This window comes from Kogia breviceps, chromosome X (assembly GCF_026419965.1).
Source record: "Kogia breviceps isolate mKogBre1 chromosome X, mKogBre1 haplotype 1, whole genome shotgun sequence".
NCBI lineage: Eukaryota > Metazoa > Chordata > Mammalia > Artiodactyla > Physeteridae > Kogia > Kogia breviceps.
This window is the reverse complement of record NC_081330.1, coordinates 27,843,276-27,866,680: the sequence shown is the minus strand read 5'-3', so window position 1 is coordinate 27,866,680 and position 23,405 is coordinate 27,843,276. Positions and strand designations below refer to the sequence as shown.

Genomic DNA, 23,405 nt, shown 5'->3' with positions numbered 1-23,405 from the left:
TAGGCTTCTCATGTATCCCCACTGTACTTAATACATTCTGTTAAAGAATGTTATCACATTATATCAAGTGAGTTTGATTCTGAACTCTCCCAAAGGCTGGGATTGGCTTAATCCTAAGAGATCAACCCAGTGCACTTTTGTTCTTGTATTCATCACACCTGCACTGTTTGATGTCCAGCTCCACAAGGTAAGGGGCTATGTCTATCTTGTTTGCTAATATCCCGTACGCCAGGCATGGTGCCTGACAGAGTAGTTGCTCAAAGAATATCTTTAAATGGACTAACGAATATGAATATAAAAACTCTAACCTACAGTTTATTCTTACATCTGTTTCCTGGGATCAGCCCAAATTCTAGTCAGATCAATAAAAATTTACTAGTCATTTGCCCTAACTGGCCTCCCTGCCTTCCATCTCCCTGCCATCTATCTGATAGCCTGCAACCACAGTAACATTAAAAAAAAAAAAAGTCTGATTGTGTTCCCCTCCCCAAGTCTCTATCTCCTCATTACCAACAGAATATAGTCAAAGCTCCTTGGCTTGGGTTCCAGGCTTTGGCCCTGATCTCCTTTTTCAAACCTCTCTGGGTTTATTTATTAAGTGCTTATTATATGCCAAGCACTGGCCTGGTCACTGAGGAGTTCACAAACTAGTTGGGAAGACAAGGTACATAGATTAACTTTAATAGGGCGTGATCAGCTCTATTACAGGGTCTGAGAGAACACAGTTTCAGACAATGGATTATAAAATGTTAGATTTTTGCCCTCTGCAGGTTCACAAGTTCAGTCTAGAACTGCATGTCCAATACGGTGGCTACCAGCCACATTTCAAGTGCTGAACAGCCACACGAAGCTGGTGTAGTGGCTATCATATTGGCCCGCAGAGTACAGGCCGTTTCAGTCATCCATGGAAGGGGGGTTGCCCACAGGCGCTTTCAGGAGAGCAAGCATTTCCCATACGCACAGGCTGCTGGGCTACAGTTACCAGTCTCCCAACCCAATCCTCCCCTCAACCCCCAACAGACACACCTTGGTTGGGGTGTATTTTGAAGTAGTGCGTGCTCCCAAAACAGATAATGTATGAAAGTACTTTTGTAAATTATTAAGTTATGCAAAAATGTGATATAATAAATAGGTCCAGTTCTTGCTTTCATCACAGCTTTGGTCACTTCAAGCAAATTATAGCTTTTCTTGAACTTCTCTCATCCCCCCAAATTTATGCTAAAGGGTTTTGAAAAGTACCTGTTACACACAGGCAGCATTTATACCAGGTAAAAATCCAGATTATACCTACCTTGGTGCTCTTCCAAGCCATCCATCCAGGACCCTACTTCACCACCCGCCTTTTACTCTCAACTTTCCCTAGAAAGGAAAGACACGAATTAAGATTTCCAAAACAACAAAACATTTATTTTGAGATTTGAGTATAATGGGAAAATTAAGTAATGGGAATTGGACCCTCATCGGGGTCTTCTGGGAAATCGGAAGCACCACCCTCTTCTGCAGCTCTATGCTTCTCCAGTTTAGCAATCAATTCTTTCGCTGGATTGAAGACGCCATTGGTCTGCTGGTCACAGACATAGCAGCGCGGGGTGGTGCGGAAATGCTGCAGCGCACAGCTCTCGCAGAAATAATGCCTGCACTTGGTGACAACTGGGTTTTGGAAGGTCTGGCGACAGATGAAACACTTGAATGGTATTTCCTCCTCATCGCTTCCCACTTCATAGTTTTCGTCCTCATAGACACCATAGCGACCCTCGTCAAGCTCACGTTCGATCTGCCACCCATGCTTGTAATCTGAACGGTCATGGAGGAATTTGCAGCTGTCTCCGAAGCCGCAAAAGCCAGTCTCCTTGTAGTCCTTACAAATGTCGGGCTGGTAATCCCAGCGCACGGTGGCACGCAGATGCTCGGGAGCTCGGATGGGGCCCTTCCTCACCATCCCAGAGGAAGCATTGCCCATAGACGTATCCTTGGGCTTCATGTACTTCTGATAATTATTGATTCCCCGATAGATCTTGTCATCTTCCTTGCCCCTCAGCTCCTCCTGGATCTTCTGGCTGCGCTCAAAGATGGCTTGCGCGTCACGTTCCTTCTCTGTGTCTAGTTCGTAGACAGCGGTCGCCCCCATATCCTCTGGCCCCACGGGTTTCGCCGAGCGAGTGGACTTATAGACCACGCCGAGGCTCTCGGGCTCGTTCTCCCCTTCCCCCTCCTCGCTACTCAGGTCGCCGTAAGCCGCCTTCTGTTTACCACTGCCACGGGTTTTCTGTATCATCGGATTGTGGGTCGCCCGCTTCTTTTCCGGGCGGACCACAGTGTTACCTTCGTCACTGCTGCTGCTGCTGTCTCCGGACTCTTGGTCGCAGACCGGGCGCTTTCTGCGGCCTGCAGCCCCTTTTCGCACAGGCTTTTTGAAAAGAAAGGTGCACACCTGGTCTGTCGTCTTTCCTGGAGAAAGTTGCTCTGCCATTTTAAGAGTTTCGAGCTCCGAAACGGCTGTGGCCTGCTGGGTGCCGCGGAGCTGTTTCGCGTCACTGCAAGTCTCGCGCTAGATCGCGAGTCGGTGCGAAGTCCGTTGCGGAAAGACGGCTGCGGGAGCAAAAGTGCGCGAGAGCGCGGGCGCGCGCCACTCTTGGGCCCTGCCGCGCCCCGTCGCTTCCTCCGGACGCGTACGTGACCCCGCCCCGCTCGTACGCTGCCGCGGAAGTTACCGGAAAGGGATTGAAGCCGGGTCACCTTTAAGGAGCTTGGAAGGAAGTGTTTGGCCTTGGTAACGGTGTCGCGATGTGGTTCGAGATTCTCCCCGGGGTCGCCGTCATGGCCGCGTGCTTATTCATCCCGGGAATGGCCACTGCACGCATCCACAGGTTCACTAACGGGGGCAAGGTAAGGCTGCTTTTCCGGCCCGGCGGCTGACTCCACCGGCTGGCGTTACAAAATGGGCGGTGGGGTCGGGAACCTGTTAGGACCCGGAGCCTCTCTCCGAGATGGGGAATACCGAGATCGGCCCTCCCTTTTTCTTTTTATTGCCTAAAAGCAGAGGCTTGCGGAACGAAGCTGACGGGAACCGTATTCTACTCTAGCAAGAAACAGCTGGTTGCTAGGTGAAGCGTGGGCAGGAGGGCGGAGTAGAGTTTTGGGGGCTGGAAAGGCAGGAGATTCAAAGAGGTAGGTCCAAACTGCTAGGCAGAGGAGAAGGGCGTCAATTAGTCTTGCCCCACTCCCTCTGACCTCTGGTCTCCTTTCTTGCTGGATTTTGATTGTAGTTTCTCGCATCCAAATCTTGGTATCTTCTTGTTTTTCACTTTTTCCCTAGCCTTAGTTTTGTTTCTGGCCGCTCCGCGCGGCTTGCGGGATCTCAGTTCCCCGACCAGGGGTTGAACCCCGCTCAGGCAGTGAAAGCGCCCAGTCCTAACCACTGGACCGCCAGGAAATTCCCCTTAATTAGGTTTTTTTACCTTGACATTTTTTTATCCTCCCACTTTCTCTTACAAGCCTTTAGGAACTTAGGTCATGCTTCTGTTTTTCACATTAGGATTGTGATTTTCCTCTCTAATTAGTCCTTCACATTATCTCTAAAGTACAGAGTATAAATGTATTTACTTTCTGGTTTTGTGATTGTCTTTCACTTGTGATCTACCACTGTTGTTTCTTCTCACTAGGGTCCCCAAAGGGAACAAGTAGTCATGACTTTAAAAGAAAAAGGAGGAAAGAAAAAAATGCTGATTAAAATAGAAAGTGTAAGAAAGAAACCATGGTTACCATCTTAACTCTAAAGTTTAGTGGTCCGATTTTATTTAGGATTCTGGTCTTACATTGTTAATTTGGTTTTTATATCAGTGATTCCATTTTTCTGGAATGTCACTTATTAATATCCCTCTATTGGGTCACTCATAAACTACAATAACAATTTCTTTTAATTGTAGGAAAAAAGGGTTGCCCATTATTCATATCAGTGGAATTTGATGGAAAGAGATAGGCGCATCTCTGGAGTTAATCGCTACTATGTGTCAAAGGTAAGATGGCTCTGACGGTAGCCCGTCTGTCAGGGTTGAGGTGCATTCTGGTTAATGTTTTGCCAAAGGTCTTACAGCAGACTGGGAAAATGCAAACTAAAATAGCACTGTCTTTTACATATTTAATGATCCTTTGCATTTCTTATTATGTGGACCATCTGCCTATATCCTTTCTTGTTCTGTTGTCTTTTTCTTTTTGATTTATAGGGCTTCTTATATATATATATTACAGATATTAATCTTTTGTCTCTTTTATATGTGGCAAATATTTTTCCCAGTCTGCTGTCTTTTTTACTTTATGGTGGCTTTCATCAGATGGTTTTTAATCTTGATGTTCAGTTTATCATATTTTATCGTTCGGGATTTTGGGTTTTATATCTTGTTTACAAATGACTTTTTTTTTTTTTTTTTTTTTTTTTGCGGTACGCGGGCCTCTCACTGTTGTGGCCTCTCCCGTTGCGGAGCACAGGCTCTGGATGCGCAGGCTCAGCGGCCATGGCTCACGGGCCCAGCCGCTCCGCACTATGTGGGATCTTCCCAGACCGGGGCATGAACCCGTGTCCCCTGCATCAGCAGGCAGATTCTCAACCACTGCGCCACCAGGGAAGCCCTACAAATGACTTTTGTACCCAAGATTCTAAAAATATATTTCTACAGTTTCTCCAAATACCATTACAGTTTTTTTTCCTTTTTTACATTTAGTGCTCTGACCTGTCTACAGGTCATTTTGGGATATAATGTGAAGCAAGGATTTAACTTTAGTTTTCTCCAAGAAACAGCCAGTTGTCACAGTTATCTACATATGGAAAAGTCCATTTTTTATTTGAAATACCACTCTAGTAAACTAAATTTCCATACACACATGGGCCTGTTTCATGAATGCACTCTTCTATACTCCATTGGTTTGCCAGTTCATGCACCAGTACATTAAAGAATTACTATAATTTTTTATTTGATTGAATCATATGAAACTGCTGTTTTTGTGGGTCAAAAATGGCCAAGCAGTAGCATTTTCATATGGTTCAACTTAATAGTATGTTCTTATATATTGTAGTTCATCCTCATTATTCTTGTAAAAATTTTTACTATTTTGTACTTTCTCCTTGCTAATTCACCCTTCACAGCAAATCTAGGTAAATATTAACTCCATTTGATAGATGAGAAAACAGAAGGTCAGAGTGATTAAATTACAGTATAAGGACTCAACCTATGTGATCTGCCTCTCAGTATAGTGCTATTTGAGAATCTAATCTGATGAACATGATGATAGAAATCTACTCATCTAGAGTGGTATTTCTCAAAGTATGGTTCAAGAATAACCAAAGAAGGGGAGTTGGGGAGGAATTCCCTGGCAGTCCAGTGGTTAGGACTCCGAGCTTCCACTGCGAGGGGCAGGGACACGGGGCACGGGTTCGATCCCTGGTCAGGGAACTCAGATCCCACAAGCCGCACAGCCAAAAAAAAAAAAATGAAAAAAAAAAAGTATGCCATCAGGATCACCTGGCATGTGAGATAAAATACAGATTCCTAGGACCCTGACTGGACCAAATGAATTAGGATTTTTACAAGGTGGCTCCTAGGACTATGCAATTTTAATTTCTCTCAAGGTGATTCTTCTTTCAATTGAAACAATACGAGGAATGTGTTATTTTAACACCTGGAAGAAATGTCATCACTGATTACTCTTTTACTTTGTTGTTTCTGAAGTATTTGGTTGTGAACTGATAGAGTGGTCTTCTAAATAGTGTCATGCTTACAGGGCAAGAGTTCTGGGGTTGGGGGAGCCTGAACTTGAATTCTGGCTCTACTGCTTCCTTACTGACTTAAACAAGGGACTTTAAACCTCTCTGAGCCTCCATGTTTTTCACCTGTAAAAAAGTAGAATGGGGCTAATAATATCTTCCTGATGTTGGCTGTTATTTTATAAAATGGATTTACCTTACTGTCCTCTGACGCTGAGGGTGCTTTGTAGAAGGATCCAGGTGGTAAATAGTTGCTTTACTTTAGTTTTGATTGCAAGTGGAAGGGGGGGTTGTCGTTTCATATAAAGTGGTATGTTTGCTACTGTCAGAAAATGAAAATTAGGAGTCATTATAGGTTATGAGAATCATTGTAGGTTATAGTACATGTACATCTTTGACAGGAACAGAATTCTCACATTTTCCTTTTTAAACTGTTTTTCAGGGTTTGGAGAACATTGATTAAGGAAGCATTTTCCTGATCGATGAAAAATAACTCAGTTATGCTTGTCTACCCCTGCTAGAAGGTTATGCAGTGTATTGTGTAGCATGCAGTGTATTTTGTAGTGTGTAATAAAAATAAAAAAAGTAAAATCAGAGGTTTTCTTTACTTTTTAAAATGGTACTACACAAGATCAAGCAGTCTACCCAATGTAGCTTTATCACTTTGAAAAAACTAAAGGCAACTGAGGCTTGTAAAATTATAGACGTAATGTACACCAAGCGCCGATCACTGTGCCTGGTGCCTAATGTGTCACAAACAGTAGTTCCTGCTGTTGTAATATTACTGAAAACCATTGTTTCTTCAGAGATTGCTAGGAGAATACAGAAAAAGTAGTACTTTGATTTTTTTCTAGTTCCTTTTCTGGGTGAATCCTATGTGCTTAAAATTCCAGACCGCACGTTCAACTTTCATGCGCTCTGTATCCAGCACATAGTATTCACTTAAGTGTTGATTTTTTAAAAAATTAATTTATTTTTTGTTTTATTTTATTTTTGGCTGTGTTTGGTCTTCATTGCTGTGCCTGGGCTTTCTCTAGTTACAGGGAGCAGGGGCTACTCTTCGTTGCGGTGCGCGGGCCTCTCATGGCGGTGGCCTCTCGTTGCAGAGCACGGGCTCTAGGCACACAGGCTCAGTAGTTGTGGTGCACGGGCTCAGCTGCCCTGCGGCATGTGGGATCTTCCCAGACCAGGGCTCGAACCCATGTCGCCAGCATTAGCAGGCAGATTCTTAACCACTGTGCCACCAGGGAAGCCCTAAGTGTTGATTTTTATTTTAGATTGCTGTGTAACAGTGATTATGTTTATTAAAATGATTATTATGTTGTTTAATATAATCATTAAAATGATTATGTTTATTATGATTATTGAGCAACAACAGTGATTATGTTTATTAAAATGAGTGTACTGACCATTTGAAATAAAGAATTGCATGTTCAGATAATATGAAGATCTGAAAAAGTGTAACTACTGTGAAGATGGTGATACTCCCTTTGTACAGATCAACACCCCAGGTGACCACAGGACCTCTGGGTGAGAAAACTAAGTTATTTGTCATCCCCATCTTTTATCTAGTTTAACACTTGATCTGCTGGTGACCTTAAACACACCTGCACTGTATAGTTTCTGTTGACCTCATCTTACAGGACAGGGCTTACAGAGGAAGGAGGTGGCAGTCCCACTTAGAGGAATACTGTATATTGTGCCACCCTGTGATGATGAAACTGTTCAAGGAAAGCTGTGGTCATGGTTACAAATTTAATACAACCTCTAGTCTTTATTTAGTGCTACACAGGGCTCATTTTGCTGACTGTTATGAGAACTATCTCTGGAAAGGAAGAGAGAGGGCAGGTAGTACAGATAGGAATACAGGAGACTTACAACATTATTAAATTTGTCACTAAATCTATTGATTTTTAGGTCTGTTCTCTGTCCACTGTACCTCTAGGCGGGGCTCATCCATTAGAGGATTCATCCTTAGATGAATGTCAGGGCTGCATAGCGAGGGGCTACAAAGTGACAGAAAATCAGTTGGTCGGGTTTAGCATTAGCGTCTGAATTCTTCACTCCCTTTTTTGTGGCACTTGCTATGAAATTTAGCCTTATTTTTATACTCCACTGCCAGGGAGTAAACCAGATTAAAACACACACTTTGAAGCTAGAGGACTATAGTGGTGCGTTGTAGCCTGCATTTCTCTTGATTTTTTGAAAGTGCAGTTAGCCAGAAGGGTTTTCTTACAGCAGCTCTGACAGATGTGGTCTGGCTACTGACCTCGGGGCCATTGGTCACCTGCTTTTAAGGCCAGTTGAAAGGATGCTTGGTAAACGATGCCATTCATTTGGTTTTATTATCTTTTAAATTTATGTTTACTGAAGTGTAGTTGATGTACAATATTATATAAGTTTCAAGTATACAACAAAGTCACAATTTTTAAAGGTTACACTCCATTTATAATTATTATAAAATATTGGCTATATTCCCTGTCCTGTATGATATATCCTTGTAGCTAATTTTATACATATGGTTTTATTCTTTAACTTTTAAAACAGGTACTGTATTGACATAGCTCAAAAATCCAACAATATCAGGTATTCAATGAAAAGACTTGTTTCAGTCCCCTGCCCAGCACCTGCCCCACTGTCACACTACCCCAAAGGGTCTCTATGCATGTAGAAATACAAACACGTGTTCTTCTGTCTTCTGTGATGGTAACATTTGATACACAGTTTACCTTTATGTCACTTGTTTGGAAGAATGGTTCTTGTTTGAAATTATATCTGCCAGGCTGCCATCATTATTTCTAGGGTCAAATGAAATAGTCAGTAGGAAAAGAGTTTGATAAAGTTTAGAGGAAGCCATACACATTCAGAAGGGTGTTGGAAGAGGATGGCCCTGCCATTTGGGAAACACTTTTAAGTGAAATATTTATGAAAAAAAAAAGACAACACTCTAGAATCAGCAATTCCAACTTATAAGGACCCTTAGACATCTAGTCCAAATTCTGATTCCTCAGATGAGGAAACAAAGGTTCAGTGATGGGAAGCCATCACCTGGCTAGCTAGTAGCAGACCTGGGACTAGAATCTTGGTATCTAGACTCCCAACCTAGTGTACTTTTAACTGTTCTTTGTGGCTCACTTCAATAAACACTGCTGAGTGAATGCCACATGCCAGGTACTGTGCCCCAGATTTGAATAAGACAGCCTCGCCCTTCTGGAGCTCAGTCCAGAGGACTGCAAGGCAATTACAGGATGGGGTGGTGAGTGCTATGACGGGGGTCTGCAGAAGGTGCTGTGGGAGCACACAGCTGGGATCTGACCCAACCTTCAGATGGGGGGAAGGGAAAGGGCTTCAGGTAAGTTCCAGGTGATACCCACACCAAGCCAAGTCTAGAAGGTTGGGGAGCATTTACGAGATAAGCAACCGAAGCGAGAGAGCAGCGTGAGTGTGAGGACACAAGCTAGCGTGGCTGTGTGGGAAAGAGCCGGCAAGTCATTGTGCAGAACCGGAGAGGCTGGCAGGGCCCAGAACACCAAGGGCCTGGCCTGTCTCCCTTGGGTGTCAGACTTTGTCCAGGGCAGCTGGAAGCCTCTGGGGGCGGCAAGCAGGAGAGTGAAGTGGGGACGTGCATCCATCTGCCGGGCTGCTCTGCAGAGCACGGACTTAAAGACGTTCTGCTCAGCCAGGGTGAGTTTGCCCGTCAGGGCACATTTGGAAAGTTGGGAGACGGTTTCACTGTCACGTGGGGAGTCAGGGGAGGTGCTACTGACATCTAGTGGGTAGAGGCCAGCAATGCTCCTCAACAGTTTACAGTGCAGGGGCCAGCCCCTGCCAGGACAGTTTTGGGGGACCCACGACATCAACACTGCTGAGATCGAGAAACTCTGAAAGCAGCAGGGTCTCCATCAAGCAACACGCCAGGAAGTGTTATTTTTTATTTTTTATTTTTTTGGGCACTGCTTGCTGGATCTTAGTTCCCTGACCAGGGATCAAACCCGTGCCCCGTGCAGTGGAAGCTCGGAGTCTTAACCACTGGACCGCTAGGGATGTCCCGAAATGTTCCTGTTTTTTAAAAAAAAATTCCTACTTATTCAGGTCAGGAGTCTATGGGAGTAATTCCCCTTTTCCTCTCGTTCCTCGTTCTTTTTTCGTAAGAGTTCAGATCCCAGATTCTCTCTCAGCTCATTTGTAAACCTGAACTTTATCCCATCCCTGGAGGCATTTGTTTTCCATGGATGTATCCCAACTCACCACGAGTGACGTGCTTCAGGTCGAGAAAGCAAAGAACAAACCGTTTCTCTTCTGAAGGGCTGTGGAGACTCGGAACTTGGGGGGAATAGCACATCAGGAGGCTCGCCGCCTTCAGCTGTGTGACCTCACGCAAGTCACTTCACTGCTCTGAGGCTCAGGTCTCCTATCTTCCAAGCGAGGATAGTACGCGCTCTGCACATGTCCCTGGGTATCTGAGACAGTCAGGATGTCATGTATGTGGAGTAGTTTGTAACTGGGCAGCCCTGTGCTTGTGGAGGGGATCACTGCTGGCGCTGCAAGCACCCCTGGAACAGCTGTCCAGTCCACTCCCAGGTCGCCCAAAGGCACTTACCTGAATGTGGCAGGAGGACCCTCGGTCCCGCTGCGGAACCAAGTGTAGGTGGCGGCAGCAGTCTTGGGTCCTCTCTTAGAATGAGAGATCACACCTAGGGATTCGCAGAACACCGCAACAAAGACAACAGACCACACTAACCTCGATAAGGATACGCATTGCTCTAAAGGTGTGTTCTGAGAGCAGAGAGGAAAATGCAGTTTCTTGCCACCGTGAGGACCGAGTGCCCGGTTACCCCTCTCGGCAGACGCGGCCTGCTCTGTTCTAGGAGAAGGTGGTGACCGGATGGGACTGAAGCTGGCCGTCCTCAACAGGAAGCCTCTGGATGGGAGGAGGGTGGAGAGTTAAACACCACTTGGTTTTCAAAATTTCATATCACCCTGATATTTTTGTGACTTGAGAACTCAAATGATTCTACTACACTTTTGTGACACACAAGACACATGGAACGGTTATCGAGGTTTTTCTTTCCCAAGTATGTCGATGCAGATTTTACGTATCTAAAGATACTGGCCTTCAGCTCCTTGGTTTGGGTCCCCATGTGCTGTGTAATGCTGCCTTCCTCCACCCCACCTCATCCACACACCCCTGACCCAATATTTCATCTCTGAGGTTTGCGTACTGGGGAATATTCTTCTGGGATGTGATCTTACTTTGCTTCCCAGATGAAGCTGGAGTTGAGCCTGAGCTAGACCTTGAGGGGTTGAGAATGTTCTTATGACCTTCACATATGGGGCACTGTTGATAAAAGATGAGGAAATTTCTGTAAGGAATAAATCCAATGCTATGTTTGCATAATTTTTTTTTTTTTTTTTTTTTTTTTGTGGTACGTGGGCCTCTCACCGCTGTGACCTCTCCCGTTGCGGAGCACAGGCTCCGGACGCGCAGACCTAGCGGCCATGGCTCACGGGCTTAGTTGCTCCGCGGCACGTGGGATCCTCCCGGACCGGGGCACGAACCCGTGTCCCCTGCATCGGCAGGCGGACTCTCAACCACTGCGCCACCAGGGAAGCCCCTGCATAATTGTTAAAGGTTTCTTTGGCCTATTTGTGTACCCTCTGTGTCTGATGCTGTTGGCCATAACATACCTCTCCCACCCCCAAAGTCTCTTTAGCAGTGCAGAGCCAAGCCACTGCTTTGGGGATTTCCACAAATCTTGATTGAGGACTAAAGACCTAATTATTCTTTTCAGGGCATCACTGAGAAAACGGCCTAGCAGATCTTGTGTAAACCCATGTAACTGGTGCTTTACTAGTTTGAACACATTTTGTTTCATCTGTTGTTCTGTTTCTTGGCAGACGTCTTCCTAAGTTCCAGAAGACATGGAGAAACCTATTATGATATATGGGCTAGAGAGTAGTCGGGTAATAAAATTTACAAACAAGTATGCAATTTCAGTTATGACCCTAAAGGACTGTAATACCAAAGGCAATAGGAAAAGAGGGAAGAAAATGGAAACACTGAGCATCACTGCCCCCAAGAAAACAAGAATCTTTCCCGTGTGTTTAGGAGTTTCTTTGGTATACCTGCCTGTCCCCCTGTGTGCCACCTACCACACAGCTGCGGAGTGTCTCTTTCACTTAGCAAGCAGGTTTTTTTCCTTCTAGGTTTAATACCCTTTGTTTCTAGAGGCCAGAAAACAGCACAGGCCCCCAAGAAGCCCACTCCAGTCTCTCATCTCTAAAGAGCCTGGTCTTTGGGGCAAGGTGGGTCAGGTCTCTAGGGCAACTCTGGAGTTTTCATCCAGTGTCTGTTGGGGGCAGCCCAGTGTGGTTATGACTGTGGAACAGAACATCAAGGCATCACCGTCAAAAGTCCAGCCATCCGGGAACAGCTCTGCCACAGTACTTGTGTTCTGAGCACGGCACTGTTCAGTGAGGCACTTGCCCTATGGCAGACCCGCATGCTCAAGAACAGCTGGAACGTTCTGTGAGTGGTCTTTTCTTTCTTTTTTTTTTTTTTTTTTTTTTTTTTTTTGCGGTACGCGGGCCTCTCACTGTTGTGGCCTCTCCCACTGCGGAGCACAGGCTCCGGATGCGCAGGCTCAGCGGCCATGGCTCACCGGCCCAGCCGCTCCGCGGCATGTGGGATCTTCCCGGACCGAGGCACGAACCCGCGTCCCATGCATTGGCAGGCGGACTCTCAACCGCTGTGCCACCAGGGAAGCCCTGAGTGGTCTTTATGACACCATGACTGTCAGGGATCCACCCACCTGGCACTGATTGGCACAGTACAGTGCTCAGGGTGTGTGGCCTTTATGGATGGAGAATAGGCCTCAGTTTAGGAAAGGCCCTGGGCTCCTACCACCTCCTCTCCCTTCCCAGGACAGTCTGGTGGCCTTTTAGACTGGAAGTGAGGTCACTCTGCCACACATTTAGAACCTGCCCCGACCCAAGATGCCTTTCTACGTTTGACTCACTGGTTCTCTTTTCACGTGAGCGCACCTTACCTTCCCAACTAGACTGTAGGTGCATTGAGGGTGGGAACCTTGTCTCACTCAGCTTCACTTCACCACAGTGCCTGCCACGTGTCCACTTTGCAGCACTTAGAAGATATGTGCTGGCTGACTGGGCTCGCTTGACAGGAGAACGTCAGCATTTAGCCCGAGCTTCATTGCTGAGAACTGACAGCCTTGCTGGACATAGGCAGGGAGGAGGAAAGGCGGGGTGGGAGAGTAAGAAGATAAATAAGGGAAGGGGTGACGGGGTGAGCATGAGGGTACAAGAGGAGGCGAGGGCAGGAACTGGGAGGGAACTGACGTGACTGAAGGGCTATAGGTGGGAAAGAATAGAATCCAAGGCCCAAGGTGTGGCGTCCTTCCTCCTGCGCTGACGTCAATCGCCCCTGCCAGCACTCCCCAGCTGCCATCAATTCAGGAAGGAGCTGACAGCGACGGAAGCAACTCCTTGCTCTACTGAGCACCGCATCCTGGGTACAAATTCGCCCCACTTCCCATATGCGGGGGGGCAAGTGAGGCCCCTGCCCTCTCCCTCCCCCCGGCGGAAGGAAGGAAGCCTGGGAGGCGGGCTCGCACGTCTGACCCCTGTGCCGATGGTCTCCCTCAAGCGGACCGGGCACGCTCCGTGCACTCACCGGGCTGCCGTCAGGGTCTGGAAGGGCTTCGTGGCCGGTCTGGGTCCGCGGGGGCACATCTTTGCACGCAGGCTCCACCTTCTTGCAGGGGCCAGGCTGGTGCCGTGTGTGTGGGAGAGGGGCTGCCAAGGCTTATTTCCTGCGCCCCCTCCTCCTGCCCCACCTGCTCCTCTCCGGGCTCCGTGCCACTTCTCCACACTCAGCTGCGCCGGGAAGGAGGCATCCGAGGAGGGCATGCTTTGGAAGACCCTGTCCTCAGTGCTGCCTGAGAGTTCAAAAGGCCTCTCAACCTGGACAGCCTGGAGGCCAGAATTTGTCGATTCAGCGAGCGTCCTGGCTGGCGGTAGGAGGTGAACTTCTGGCCCACCCACTTGCAGCTCCTGCTTCAAAGAGGAGCCTTTCTAATGTCTGGGAAATCTCTCCTGGCTCCCCCGCGCAAACATTTTGTGTTCTAGGAGTTTCTCATCGCTGGCCTGCAAGTCTCTCTCCTCCGGGCAATTAAGAATCCCACTCCTCGCCCTTCCAGGCCAGGTCCTCACCCTGGGCCTCGCACCAATGGCCCCGGGGCTTCTTAGGAGAGGTCTTGCTGCCCCTGCCCACAAAAGCTTGGCCCGCAGGAGGCTGGAGCTCTGCTCTTTTGGAATGCATCTACGTAGGGCCTAGTGTTTCCAGTTTCCCGCCCCTGTTATCCTAGGCACATTCTCCTAGCTTTGGGGAAGTGACCAGCTCTTTCTGACTGCTGGACTTTTTGATTCTCCCCGTTATGGTTTGTCTCTTCATAGTCACGACTGCGGTACCTAATGGTTATTGGGCACTGTGGACAAAGAAAGTCGCCCGCCATTCTAGTAAACAAAGAATGTTGCCCGCCTTCAGGCCAGGAGCCACTGCAGCTGCACCCCCAGCCCAACACGCTGCACCCTGAGGGGGAATTCAGAAAGGAGAAAAACAGGATACCGGCTATAGATAGTTAAGATGCATATCTAAGCAATGATTTCAACGAGCCCAGACTCTGGCATCTTCACATACAAAGAAAAGCACTAAAGTCATGAACTTGAGATGTTTTTTGTGATTAGCAATAATTTGATGTTTGACAACATTTTTTTTTTTTTTTTCCCGGCAACAACTCCTATATATCGTGGCTCCTCCCTTACCTCTTCAGAACGGTTCCTCAGAGCTCTCTGAGAGGCCGTCTCATGGGCTCTAGTCCTCAGTAAGGTCCCTGAATAAAACAGATCTTAAAACTTTTAGGTTGTGCTTTTCTTTACTCCAGTCAACAGCACTTAGAGTGTGCCTGTCCTTCTTTTGAGTGCTCTGCATGAATCACTTCCTTTCATCTTCTTATCAGCCTTATGAAGTGATGCCTATCAAGATCCCCATTGTGTACATGAAGCTCAGAGAGGTGAAACAACCTGCCTAAAGCCACAAAGCCAGTGCACGGCAGAGCTGGGGTTTGAAATCCTGTCTGTGATCAGAGTCTGAGTTCCTCCATCGAAGCCACAGTACCTCCCACCCCAGTCCATCCTCAGTCCATCCCTACCTCACTACACCGTCTCAGCAGTCTGTGTGTGGGTCCTGGATCTGTGTGTGTCTTCCAGGCAGTGAGCTCAGCATTTCATCCTGGATAAAGAAGACACTTAGCAAAGCACTTTCCTTTCTTTATTGGGATTGAGACCAACCATCTTATGGGAAGAAACCAGCCACTCCACATATAAAGCACAGTGCTTAAGGGCAGGGCTTCTGAGACTTAGGGCTTTCATGGATTAAGAGAATTAATAAAATAAAACTGGGTCCTAACACAAGGCCAATGACTTTTGAGTTCACCATTTAAAAGGACACTATTGGGCTTCCCTGGCGGCACAGTGGTTGAGAGTCCACCCGCCGATGCGGGGGACACGGGTTGGTGCCCCGGTCCGGGAAGATCCCACGTGCCGCGGAGCGGCTGGGCCCGTGAGCCATGGCCGCTGAGCCTGCGCGTCCGGAGCCTGTGCTCCGCCACGGGAGAGGCCGCAGCGGTGAGAGGCCCGCGTACCGCAAAAACAAACAAACAAAAAAACCACACTATTTATACTGCTACTACTACTACTATTAATAGTACTACTAGAAATAATATCTAACCATTATAGAGAGAGGCTATGATGTACCAAGCACTGTTCTCAGTCTTTACGTGAATTATCTGATTTGATCCTCATAAAGAACCCTATTCCATAGGCCCTGTTATCCCCGTTTTAGAGACAAAGAAACTAAGAAACGTTAAGTAAATTGTTCCTGGGTCTGTGCTGATAACCATTACAATATAAGCTCACCCTTAATTCATAAAAGACATCTTTAAAAAAAAATCAGGCACACCAAGGGAGACTCTAACCTCAGAATTTGGGAATAAATAAGTAAAAGCTCAGTGAAGTTGGACAGCTCTGGGTTGGAGTTTGGGGCAACTTATTTAATACTCTCTGTGCCTCTGTTCGACTGTAATGAAAGCACTGACAACTACCTAACGGGGCTATTGTGAGGAGTAAATAAGCCCTTCCCACGGTGGCTGGCACGTAATAAGGACCCCCAGTACATACCAGCTGCAGGCTTACTATTCCTCCTGGCACGGCCCTGCGAGCCCATCTGCTGGGGAGAAGCTGGGTATGGACAAGACAGCTTGGTCCTGCTTTGCAGGTTAGATTGTTGCTGTGACTGACTATCCCCCTCTCTCACTAACAGAAGCAGTCAAACATTTGGGCTTTACTTCCCATTGGCTGAAACTGGTGTTGCCTTGGCAGCACTTGTAAACATTCTGGCTGGGAATCGTGGGGAAAAGCCGCCCAGAGACTTGCTGAGGCTCCCCGGGCGACTGCTGATCCAGACAAGGATCTGGTCACTCAGGTATCGAGGGTTATTAAGGGTGGGAGGGTTCCACAAAAAGGACCTGCAATTGTTCTCCCCGTTCATCGCTCAGACCACAAACTTGGCCCTGGCCCTTGACACCCGTTTTGCCCATCCGGCCTCTCATTAGGAAGGGAAGGGGAGAAAAAGAACTAAGAGAGGCCAGTTGGAGGGATGCTTTAGACTGGTGCCCACGGATGTGTGAGGGTAACATCTGAACTTTCCTGAGCCCTGCTCCCCCATTTCCCTCTGCCACTGGAGCACAGGGCTCCCTGGGTCCTTCCATAGACAAGGCCCCTACCTCATTTGCTAGGTGTTGAAGGGCACAGATTTGGCTTCCAGTCAATTTGTCAAGAGGCAGTTTGCTGAAAGCCAAGTCGCTGAATGACCAAGTAGCCAAACGGGCCATCGTCTGAAGGATCACACTGCTGTATGGTTAACTCACCAAAGCCTACTGGATTTACCAAAAAACTCTTGTTGTCTAACTATAGAGTTTACGGCAAATTGCTTTGGCCAAATTGGCATGGGCCTTGGGCTGGGGAGAGCTAGTTCTCTAGAGCTAAGGGCCTCCAGACACCCTTACCGCCACCCTTCAGGTCCTCCTCACTCTGGGATGGGCAGTCGGAGGAGATTCCACTTTCCTCCAGAGGATGATGCTGTCCACCAGTTGCAGCAACAGGGAACTGAGGCAGAGGCAAACGAGCTTAAAATGCTGACATGAAACCCAAATGAGCACGAGTCAGCGTTATTCCCAGAATGTTTAAAGGCTGTTCACACCATTTCTGGCCTCACGGCCAGGGGAACTGGGGTTGCTTTGTACAGCACTCACCACACCTTGGGACCAGTGATGTCCAGAAAGGGAACAAAGGGTGACCCTTCTTGAAAGAGGCTCGCAGACAGAGAGTGAGCACATTCTGGACGGCAGACGGAAATGTGAGATCAGGGCCCCAGGACTCTTTGTGAATCTTGGAGGGAGGAGAGTGGGGTGATTAAGAGCACAGGCTGTGGAGCCGGATGGTCTGGTGTGAGCTTGGCTTCCTCACCTCGCATGGTAACAGGAGTCCCTCTCTTTATGACTCAGGGCCCCAGCAGGAAATTGTTGGCATGTAGAAAGTAGGAGAGGTGGAGAAGTGTCAAGTAAAGGGAATATTTACAAAGGTGTGGGCAGAGGGTAGGGAAAGGAGGGGCTGGTAACAGTGGGGCCATGGGGTTGAGGGGGGACAGGAAGGTTACCTTCACCAGACTGACAAGTCGTGAGCAAGCTGCCCTGGGACAGATGGACGCCTCCTCCACACAGCCAGCCACAGGTGACCTTGGAGGCGGAGAGCGCCGCGCCTGGTGAATACATGCCAGGAGCTCACTCTTCTCCCTTCAGCCTGGTTTCCCCATTGTGTGGCGCCTCCTGGAAGCCAGAGGGCATGGGAGAGCCCACTGCTGCAGTCCTGGCAGGTCAGCGTTCCAGGGCAGAGAGCAGGGGAGGTGGGGAGAGTGGGCCTGGAAGGACCCAGGGAAGGTCTCCAGCCATGATCTCACAGCGCCGTGGTAAGAGCTAAACGGAACGAGGCCCATTAAACACCCCAAATTGGGAATTGCTTTTTTTTTTTTTTTTTTTTTTTTTTGCGGTACGCGGGCCTCTCACTGCTGTGGCCTCTCGTGTTGCGGAGCACAGGCTCCGGACACATAGGCTCAGCGGCCATGGCTCACGGGCCCAGCTGCTCCGCGGCATGTGGGATCTTCCCGGACCGGGGCACGAACCCGCGTCCCCTGCATCGGCAGGCTGACTTCTCAACCACTGTGCCACCAGGGAAGCCCCGGGAATTGCTATTTTTACAAAGATAAATAGCTCCCCTGGGAGTGAGAGAGCCACTTTCATGCAGGGCCCGCCATGCAGGGATTGCCTACAGGAGATTCATAACCGGTGCTAGAAGGAAGTGACTCCTCCTCAGTGAGGAGACTTCAGTATAGCAGGGAAAGAAAGAATCCAAGGCTCAAGGGAAAAAGAGGGGAAACGTGCAAAGACTTCTAGCTCTGTGATGAACCCTTCACAGCCCTGATAACTCTAATTTCCACAGTCTCAACAAATGCTAAAAGCATTTGGAAAATTTTAGTTATCACTTATAAACATCTTACTAAAATAGGAGTGGACAAATGTTTTCTGAACAAATCTCAAGCCATGAGCCAGCATCATACTTACTGGTGTGACACCAGAAAGCACGCCCACTGAAGCCTGACGCAAAAGAAGCAGGCTCACCATCTCCACTTTCACTTCCATTTTTCTGGAAGTGTTACCCAAAGCTAACACTTATATATTGTAGGAAAAGAGTTGAAAAATGATAGTTTCCGGCAGATAATTGTATACCTGGAAAATCCAAGAGAAAAAAACCTGAAAAACGAACCTCTCCTATACTGTACTGCCTCTAATCATTTTGATACACTTTTTTAAAGAGCCACATGCCCTCAGTGGCCTAAAGCAGGGGTTGAAGTTCTAAGAAAGACTCAACTAGAAATCAATATTGTTAGAACTCTAAGGAAGTTAGGAATCATTCGGCTATGTCTTGCTGAAGTCTTCATGGTTATGAGAATTGGCAAATCCTTGGTTTTCAGGAATATGGACCTCAGCAGCCAGGAACAAAGGGTAAAGGGTGAGGCCTCTCTCCTACCCCAACCCCTAATCCCCTCCCTAGAGGCAACACCGTTTCCTGTGTCTTGTGATTCTTCAAGAGATAGTCTGTACTTAGACGAGAGTGTACACACGTGCGTGCGTGCGCGCGGCGCACCCCCCCCACACACAAAAAGTAACTTTTTGAGTTTCTTTTCCCAGTCAAAAGAAAATGAATGTGACTAAAAATGTCAAATTTCAGAAGGAAGTAGATGTGGATAAAGGTCCCTACAAGGCAGATGATGGATACAGAAGACACTCAAAATGTAACTGAACTAGCTCTAGCTTTAGTCAAGAATGCCATCGCTGCTGCTATCAAGTCCATGGAAGGTAGTAATCCTGTTCGGCTGCCTAAAGGATGGTCTCATTATGTAACAGCACGCTAGGAGGCAACTAATAAACTCATACCTTGTTTGCAGAAGCCGAAAACCCCATCAAAAATATCGACTGGATCACACAGGGTGAATTCACAGAAGAAAGGGGCCGTAAACAAATCGAGCAGTTCATTTCGGTAAGTCTGTTGACCACTCCAGCTCAGCACACAAAGGGGAAGAACAATGAAAAGGCTCCTGTTTCATGCAAAGTGGAGGTCCTTCTAGGAAGCCTAAGCAATGATATCACAGGCGACCTGAATAAATAAAAGCTGTCCTCATCGGGGTTGCAAAGTCAAGATGGGATAGTCTTTGAAGGTGAAAAGCTAATTGTATTTTCCAGTGTTTGTGTCGTCCTCACCGTACACTTCCCTAGGAAAATCGGATATCCTCAGCTAAGCAATTTCCCCATGCTGCTGCTCTAAATGGGGGCCTAGTGGCCTAAGGAGGGGGATGCCCCTCTAAAACAGGGGTTCTCCAGCCCCAGCTTCAGAGTTTTCATATTAACAGAGGGGATGCACACAGATCATGAGTCTTTTTGATTTAGCTTTGGAATGTATTCACTGTACAGTCAGATGCACATGCTCGTGAATTTCTTTTCTTTTTCCTCCTGGTCCTGGCTCTGACCTATTTGTGTGGCTTATCCCGGCAGCTCTGGGGAGAAGGCCCTGGGTGGCTTTGCATAACTGGCAGGGTGGATGAAGAAGAATGGCCTGAAATCCCCACTCACTGTATTTCCTTAGAAGAGAAACCAGTTGAAATTGGTGGAGGCAAACTCCCCCAGCCTGGGAGAAGCCTCCAGCTGTCTCTGTTCCTCTGATCAGCCCATCCAAGCCTTCCAACCTAAGGGCACTTTCCCAGGCCCAGGAAGGCTTGGTCAGGTGGGAAGGAGGAAAAAGGTCAGGGGTTCCTGGCTCCACACCCTCCATCCGTGATTGCAGCACGGCTCGCCATTGCCATTGCAAAGGGTATCAAAAGCACAGTGAAGAGAAACGGTGCACAGCACTAGTTACTCTTGGGCCTTCCTGCTCTGGAGCACATCTCCCATTTGGGTTTGGGCAAAAGTTCCCGCCTACTGCACCCAGTTTGTGAATCAGACTGAAACTGGACACAGAACAAGCAGGAAAATGTTCCCCTGCAGATCCTACTGGTTCTGAGTAAAAGGCAAAAGTCAGTCCGGACAGTGGCCTATAGGGCCCGACATAATCTGAGTCTCCATCCCCGCTTCCTCCCAACTGACTGCTCAGACTCCATCACCCACCACCTTCTCCCCATTCACCTTCCTCACTCCAGTCATACTTGCCTCCTTGCTGTTCAACTGCCAGGCATGCTCCCACCTCAGGGCCTTTGCATTGCTGTTCCCTCTGCCGGAATCCTCTCCCCTGAGATCTACTCTCATGGTTCGCACTTTCCCTCTCTTCAGGTCTTTGTTAGGACGCCTTTTGCTCACTGAGGCAATTCCCGGCCACCTGATCTAAAATTGCAACCATCTCTCCTCTGACTTATTTTTTTTTCCATTAGCACTTACCTCTACCTATGATATTAGATTTTATTTACCCTATTACCTTTTTTCCATCACCAGACCACATGATCCAAGAGGGCAGAGACTTTTGTTCATTGCTCTGTCCCCAGGCCTTAGAAAGGTCCGGTACATAGAGGACATTCTATAAATATGTGTTGAATACATGAACAGATTTATTCTCTCCATAACATTATTCTTCACAGATGAAAAGCTAAGTAAAGGGCTGTTGTGAGGACACAGATAATTAGAAAGTAGAAGGTGACGGAAAAGCTAAAAGCTCTATATAACTCCTGACATAAAATCACCCTGTTCTCAGCCCCACTAATGCAGCAAGCCCTAGAAGTGAAGTCTACCACCTAAGTGCTAGGCATTCCTGATGGAGAACTTTCTCAAGCCTACTGCAGATTTCCCAAAGTCCACCATACATCAGGGGACAGCAAATTAGGAGTTACCATTTCCTGAGTGAGCACTGCTATGTGCCAAGCACCATTAAGCACTTCACATGCATTATCTCATTTAATCCTCACAACAAACCCGTGTATAGGTACCTCAGTGTACCCATTTTACAGATGAGGAATCTTGAGGCTCAGAGAGGTTGGGCAATTTGTCCAAAGTCTTTCTGATTAACCAGCAAAATGAAGTTTTGATCATAGGTCTGTCTGATACACTTCTTCCACCTTAACAGGACAAGTACTTTTTTTTTTTTTTTTTTGCGGTACGCGGGCCTCTCACCGTTGTGGCCTCTCCCGTTGTGGAGCACAGGCTCCGGACATGCAGGCTCAGCGGCCACGGCTCACGGGCCCAGCCGCTCTGCGGCATGTGGGATCTTCCCGGACCGGGGCACGAACCCGTGTCCCCTGCATCGGCAGGAGGACTCTCAACCACTGTGCCACCAGGGAAGCCCAGGAAAAGTACTTTTTGATGACACAAATAATGCAGTTTACTATCAATGAAAAATGCAAATTCAAAAGATTTTAAGGTATTGCAATGTGAAAGGGGGCATGGGTTCAATCCCTTGGGAACTAAGATCCCGCATGCCATGCAGTGCCGTCCCCCCCACCCCAAAAAAAGAATGATTAAATCTGGTATCACAAGGCTTGTGTGTTTGTGGGGAGGGAACCGGTGCACTTATACATTGCCAGTGGGCATAATAATTGGTTAATTTTCTTCAGGAATGCAATCTGGCAACAAGAATACACAAATAAGTTCTTAATATAAGAAAAAATGGAAAATCCCCCATGCCTATCACATACTTAAAATATTTTTACAATAAAAATAAGACATCATTATTTCAAAAAAACTGAGCAAAAAGACACAAAGTAGAGAATGAAAGTTCCCAGATCTACTCCCTCAAATGTCACTTATCATCGATAACAGTTTTGTGCACATACTTCCAGGTGCCTGTTGATTTTGAGTGTCCAATAATATGTAATTGGCTAAGCCATCCATGGTCGAGTAGCACAATGAGATACTGTTTCCTGGAAGTGAATATATGAAGCAATGTTATGTAAAAATGATAAAATATGGGATAACACACACACTCACTGCACAGAGATAAAAATGGGAAGAGAGTGGCCTGATGGAGATAGCTGAATTTACTGTGTCTAAGGCTGCTTTAGAAAATGCTAGAACTGAGACATCTGATGGGCTGGAGAGAGCACTGCTCAGGAGCCCTCCGAGCTGGCTGCTTGGGAGCCTGGATCCCAGCTGTTGTGTGGGATTGTCCCTTCCTATTTCTAGGCCCCAGGATCCTCATCTGCAAAGTGAGGGGCCTTGTTAGATGATCTTTAGGGACCACTCCAATGCTACAAAGTCTGTGATTGTGTGACAGATTAAACATTAGGCCTGAGAAAGTATATCAAGTAACACAGAAAGGCTGGGGAAAAAAAAGACATGCTCCACCGGGCCTCATGGGGTTGGCTGTTGGACTCCTTCACTGAAAGGGAAAATGATCTGTGTAAGAAGACACAGAACTGATCTCAAGGAATCTAGAGTCTGGTGCCCCTCTCTGGCTAACTGAAACAGCCAATTGGGTATAAGTTTGAAATAAAGTTAGCTGAGGCAGAAGGCCAGCCTACATTTTTTTTTTTTTTAAGGAAGGCCTGAAATCATTTTACCATCTCCTCCCAAACTCTCTCCCTACATCACTGGGATTGTTAGACAATCCTACTTCCTTCCTTCTGTGGACCTTCATCTTAATTCAAGATCTTTCTTAGGAAGCTTTCTGTGCCCCAATAGCCAGTGCAACGGTGTTCCGTTGAACTTGTTGAACACCTCTGGCATTCAAGGCCTGGTGCTCAGACTCAAGGCTGCATCACGCCTTGTGCGGACCCGAGGTGTTAGTAAGATCTGTGCTTTGGAGGGGGAAGCTTCTCCAAGGGATCCGAGGGATCTGAATAATCCCTTGCCTGATCTATTCCTTTTCTGACCTTATTTTACCTACCACCTAGGGCCGCAATGAAGTGAGTCTGATTTTCCAAAACAGCTTGTGAAATCAACCCCCTTACTTTCTAGTCACACCTTGAGGTCTTCTG

General features: G+C 47.3%; 3 protein-coding genes across 4 annotated transcripts in view; 2 read left to right on the top strand and 1 right to left on the bottom strand.

The window, feature by feature from the left end:
• Positions 1-1,379: 1,379 nt before the first annotated feature.
• On the bottom strand, positions 1,380-2,666 carry RNF113A (ring finger protein 113A). Its single transcript, XM_059049692.2, has one exon. The coding sequence runs from the start codon at positions 2,468-2,470 to the stop codon at positions 1,436-1,438; it is 1,035 nt and encodes a 344-aa protein (XP_058905675.1). The 5' UTR covers positions 2,471-2,666; the 3' UTR covers positions 1,380-1,435.
• NDUFA1 (NADH:ubiquinone oxidoreductase subunit A1) lies at positions 1,628-6,352 on the top strand. Its single transcript, XM_059049701.2, has 3 exons — positions 1,628-2,886; positions 3,927-4,016; positions 6,201-6,352. Exons 1-3 carry the CDS (start codon positions 2,785-2,787, stop codon positions 6,219-6,221), a joined length of 213 nt encoding a protein of 70 aa, XP_058905684.1. The 5' UTR covers positions 1,628-2,784; the 3' UTR covers positions 6,222-6,352.
• Positions 6,353-16,157: 9,805 nt separating this feature from the next.
• Positions 16,158-23,405, top strand: part of AKAP14 (A-kinase anchoring protein 14) — a 14,611-nt gene continuing 7,363 nt past the window's right edge. For both annotated transcript variants that reach the window (XM_067024008.1, XM_059050140.2), the window contains exons 1-3: positions 16,158-16,319; positions 19,181-19,308; positions 19,398-19,489. In XM_067024008.1, the coding sequence (XP_066880109.1) occupies positions 19,191-19,308; positions 19,398-19,489 (210 nt within the window). In that variant the 5' untranslated portion in view covers positions 16,158-16,319; positions 19,181-19,190. The remainder of the gene's footprint in view (positions 16,320-19,180; positions 19,309-19,397; positions 19,490-23,405) is intronic.

Excerpts from the sequence above, each read along its gene's own strand:
- RNF113A (XM_059049692.2), bottom strand. The coding sequence starts at position 2,470 with ATGGCAGAGCAACTTTCTCCAGGAAAGACGACAGACCAGGTGTGCACC.
- NDUFA1 (XM_059049701.2), top strand. The coding sequence starts at position 2,785 with ATGTGGTTCGAGATTCTCCCCGGGGTCGCCGTCATGGCCGCGTGCTTA. Across the intron at positions 2,887-3,926 it reads GGTTCACTAACGGGGGCAAG|GAAAAAAGGGTTGCCCATTA; the intron begins GTAAGGCTGCTT and ends TTTTAATTGTAG. Across the intron at positions 4,017-6,200 it reads ATCGCTACTATGTGTCAAAG|GGTTTGGAGAACATTGATTA; the intron begins GTAAGATGGCTC and ends ACTGTTTTTCAG.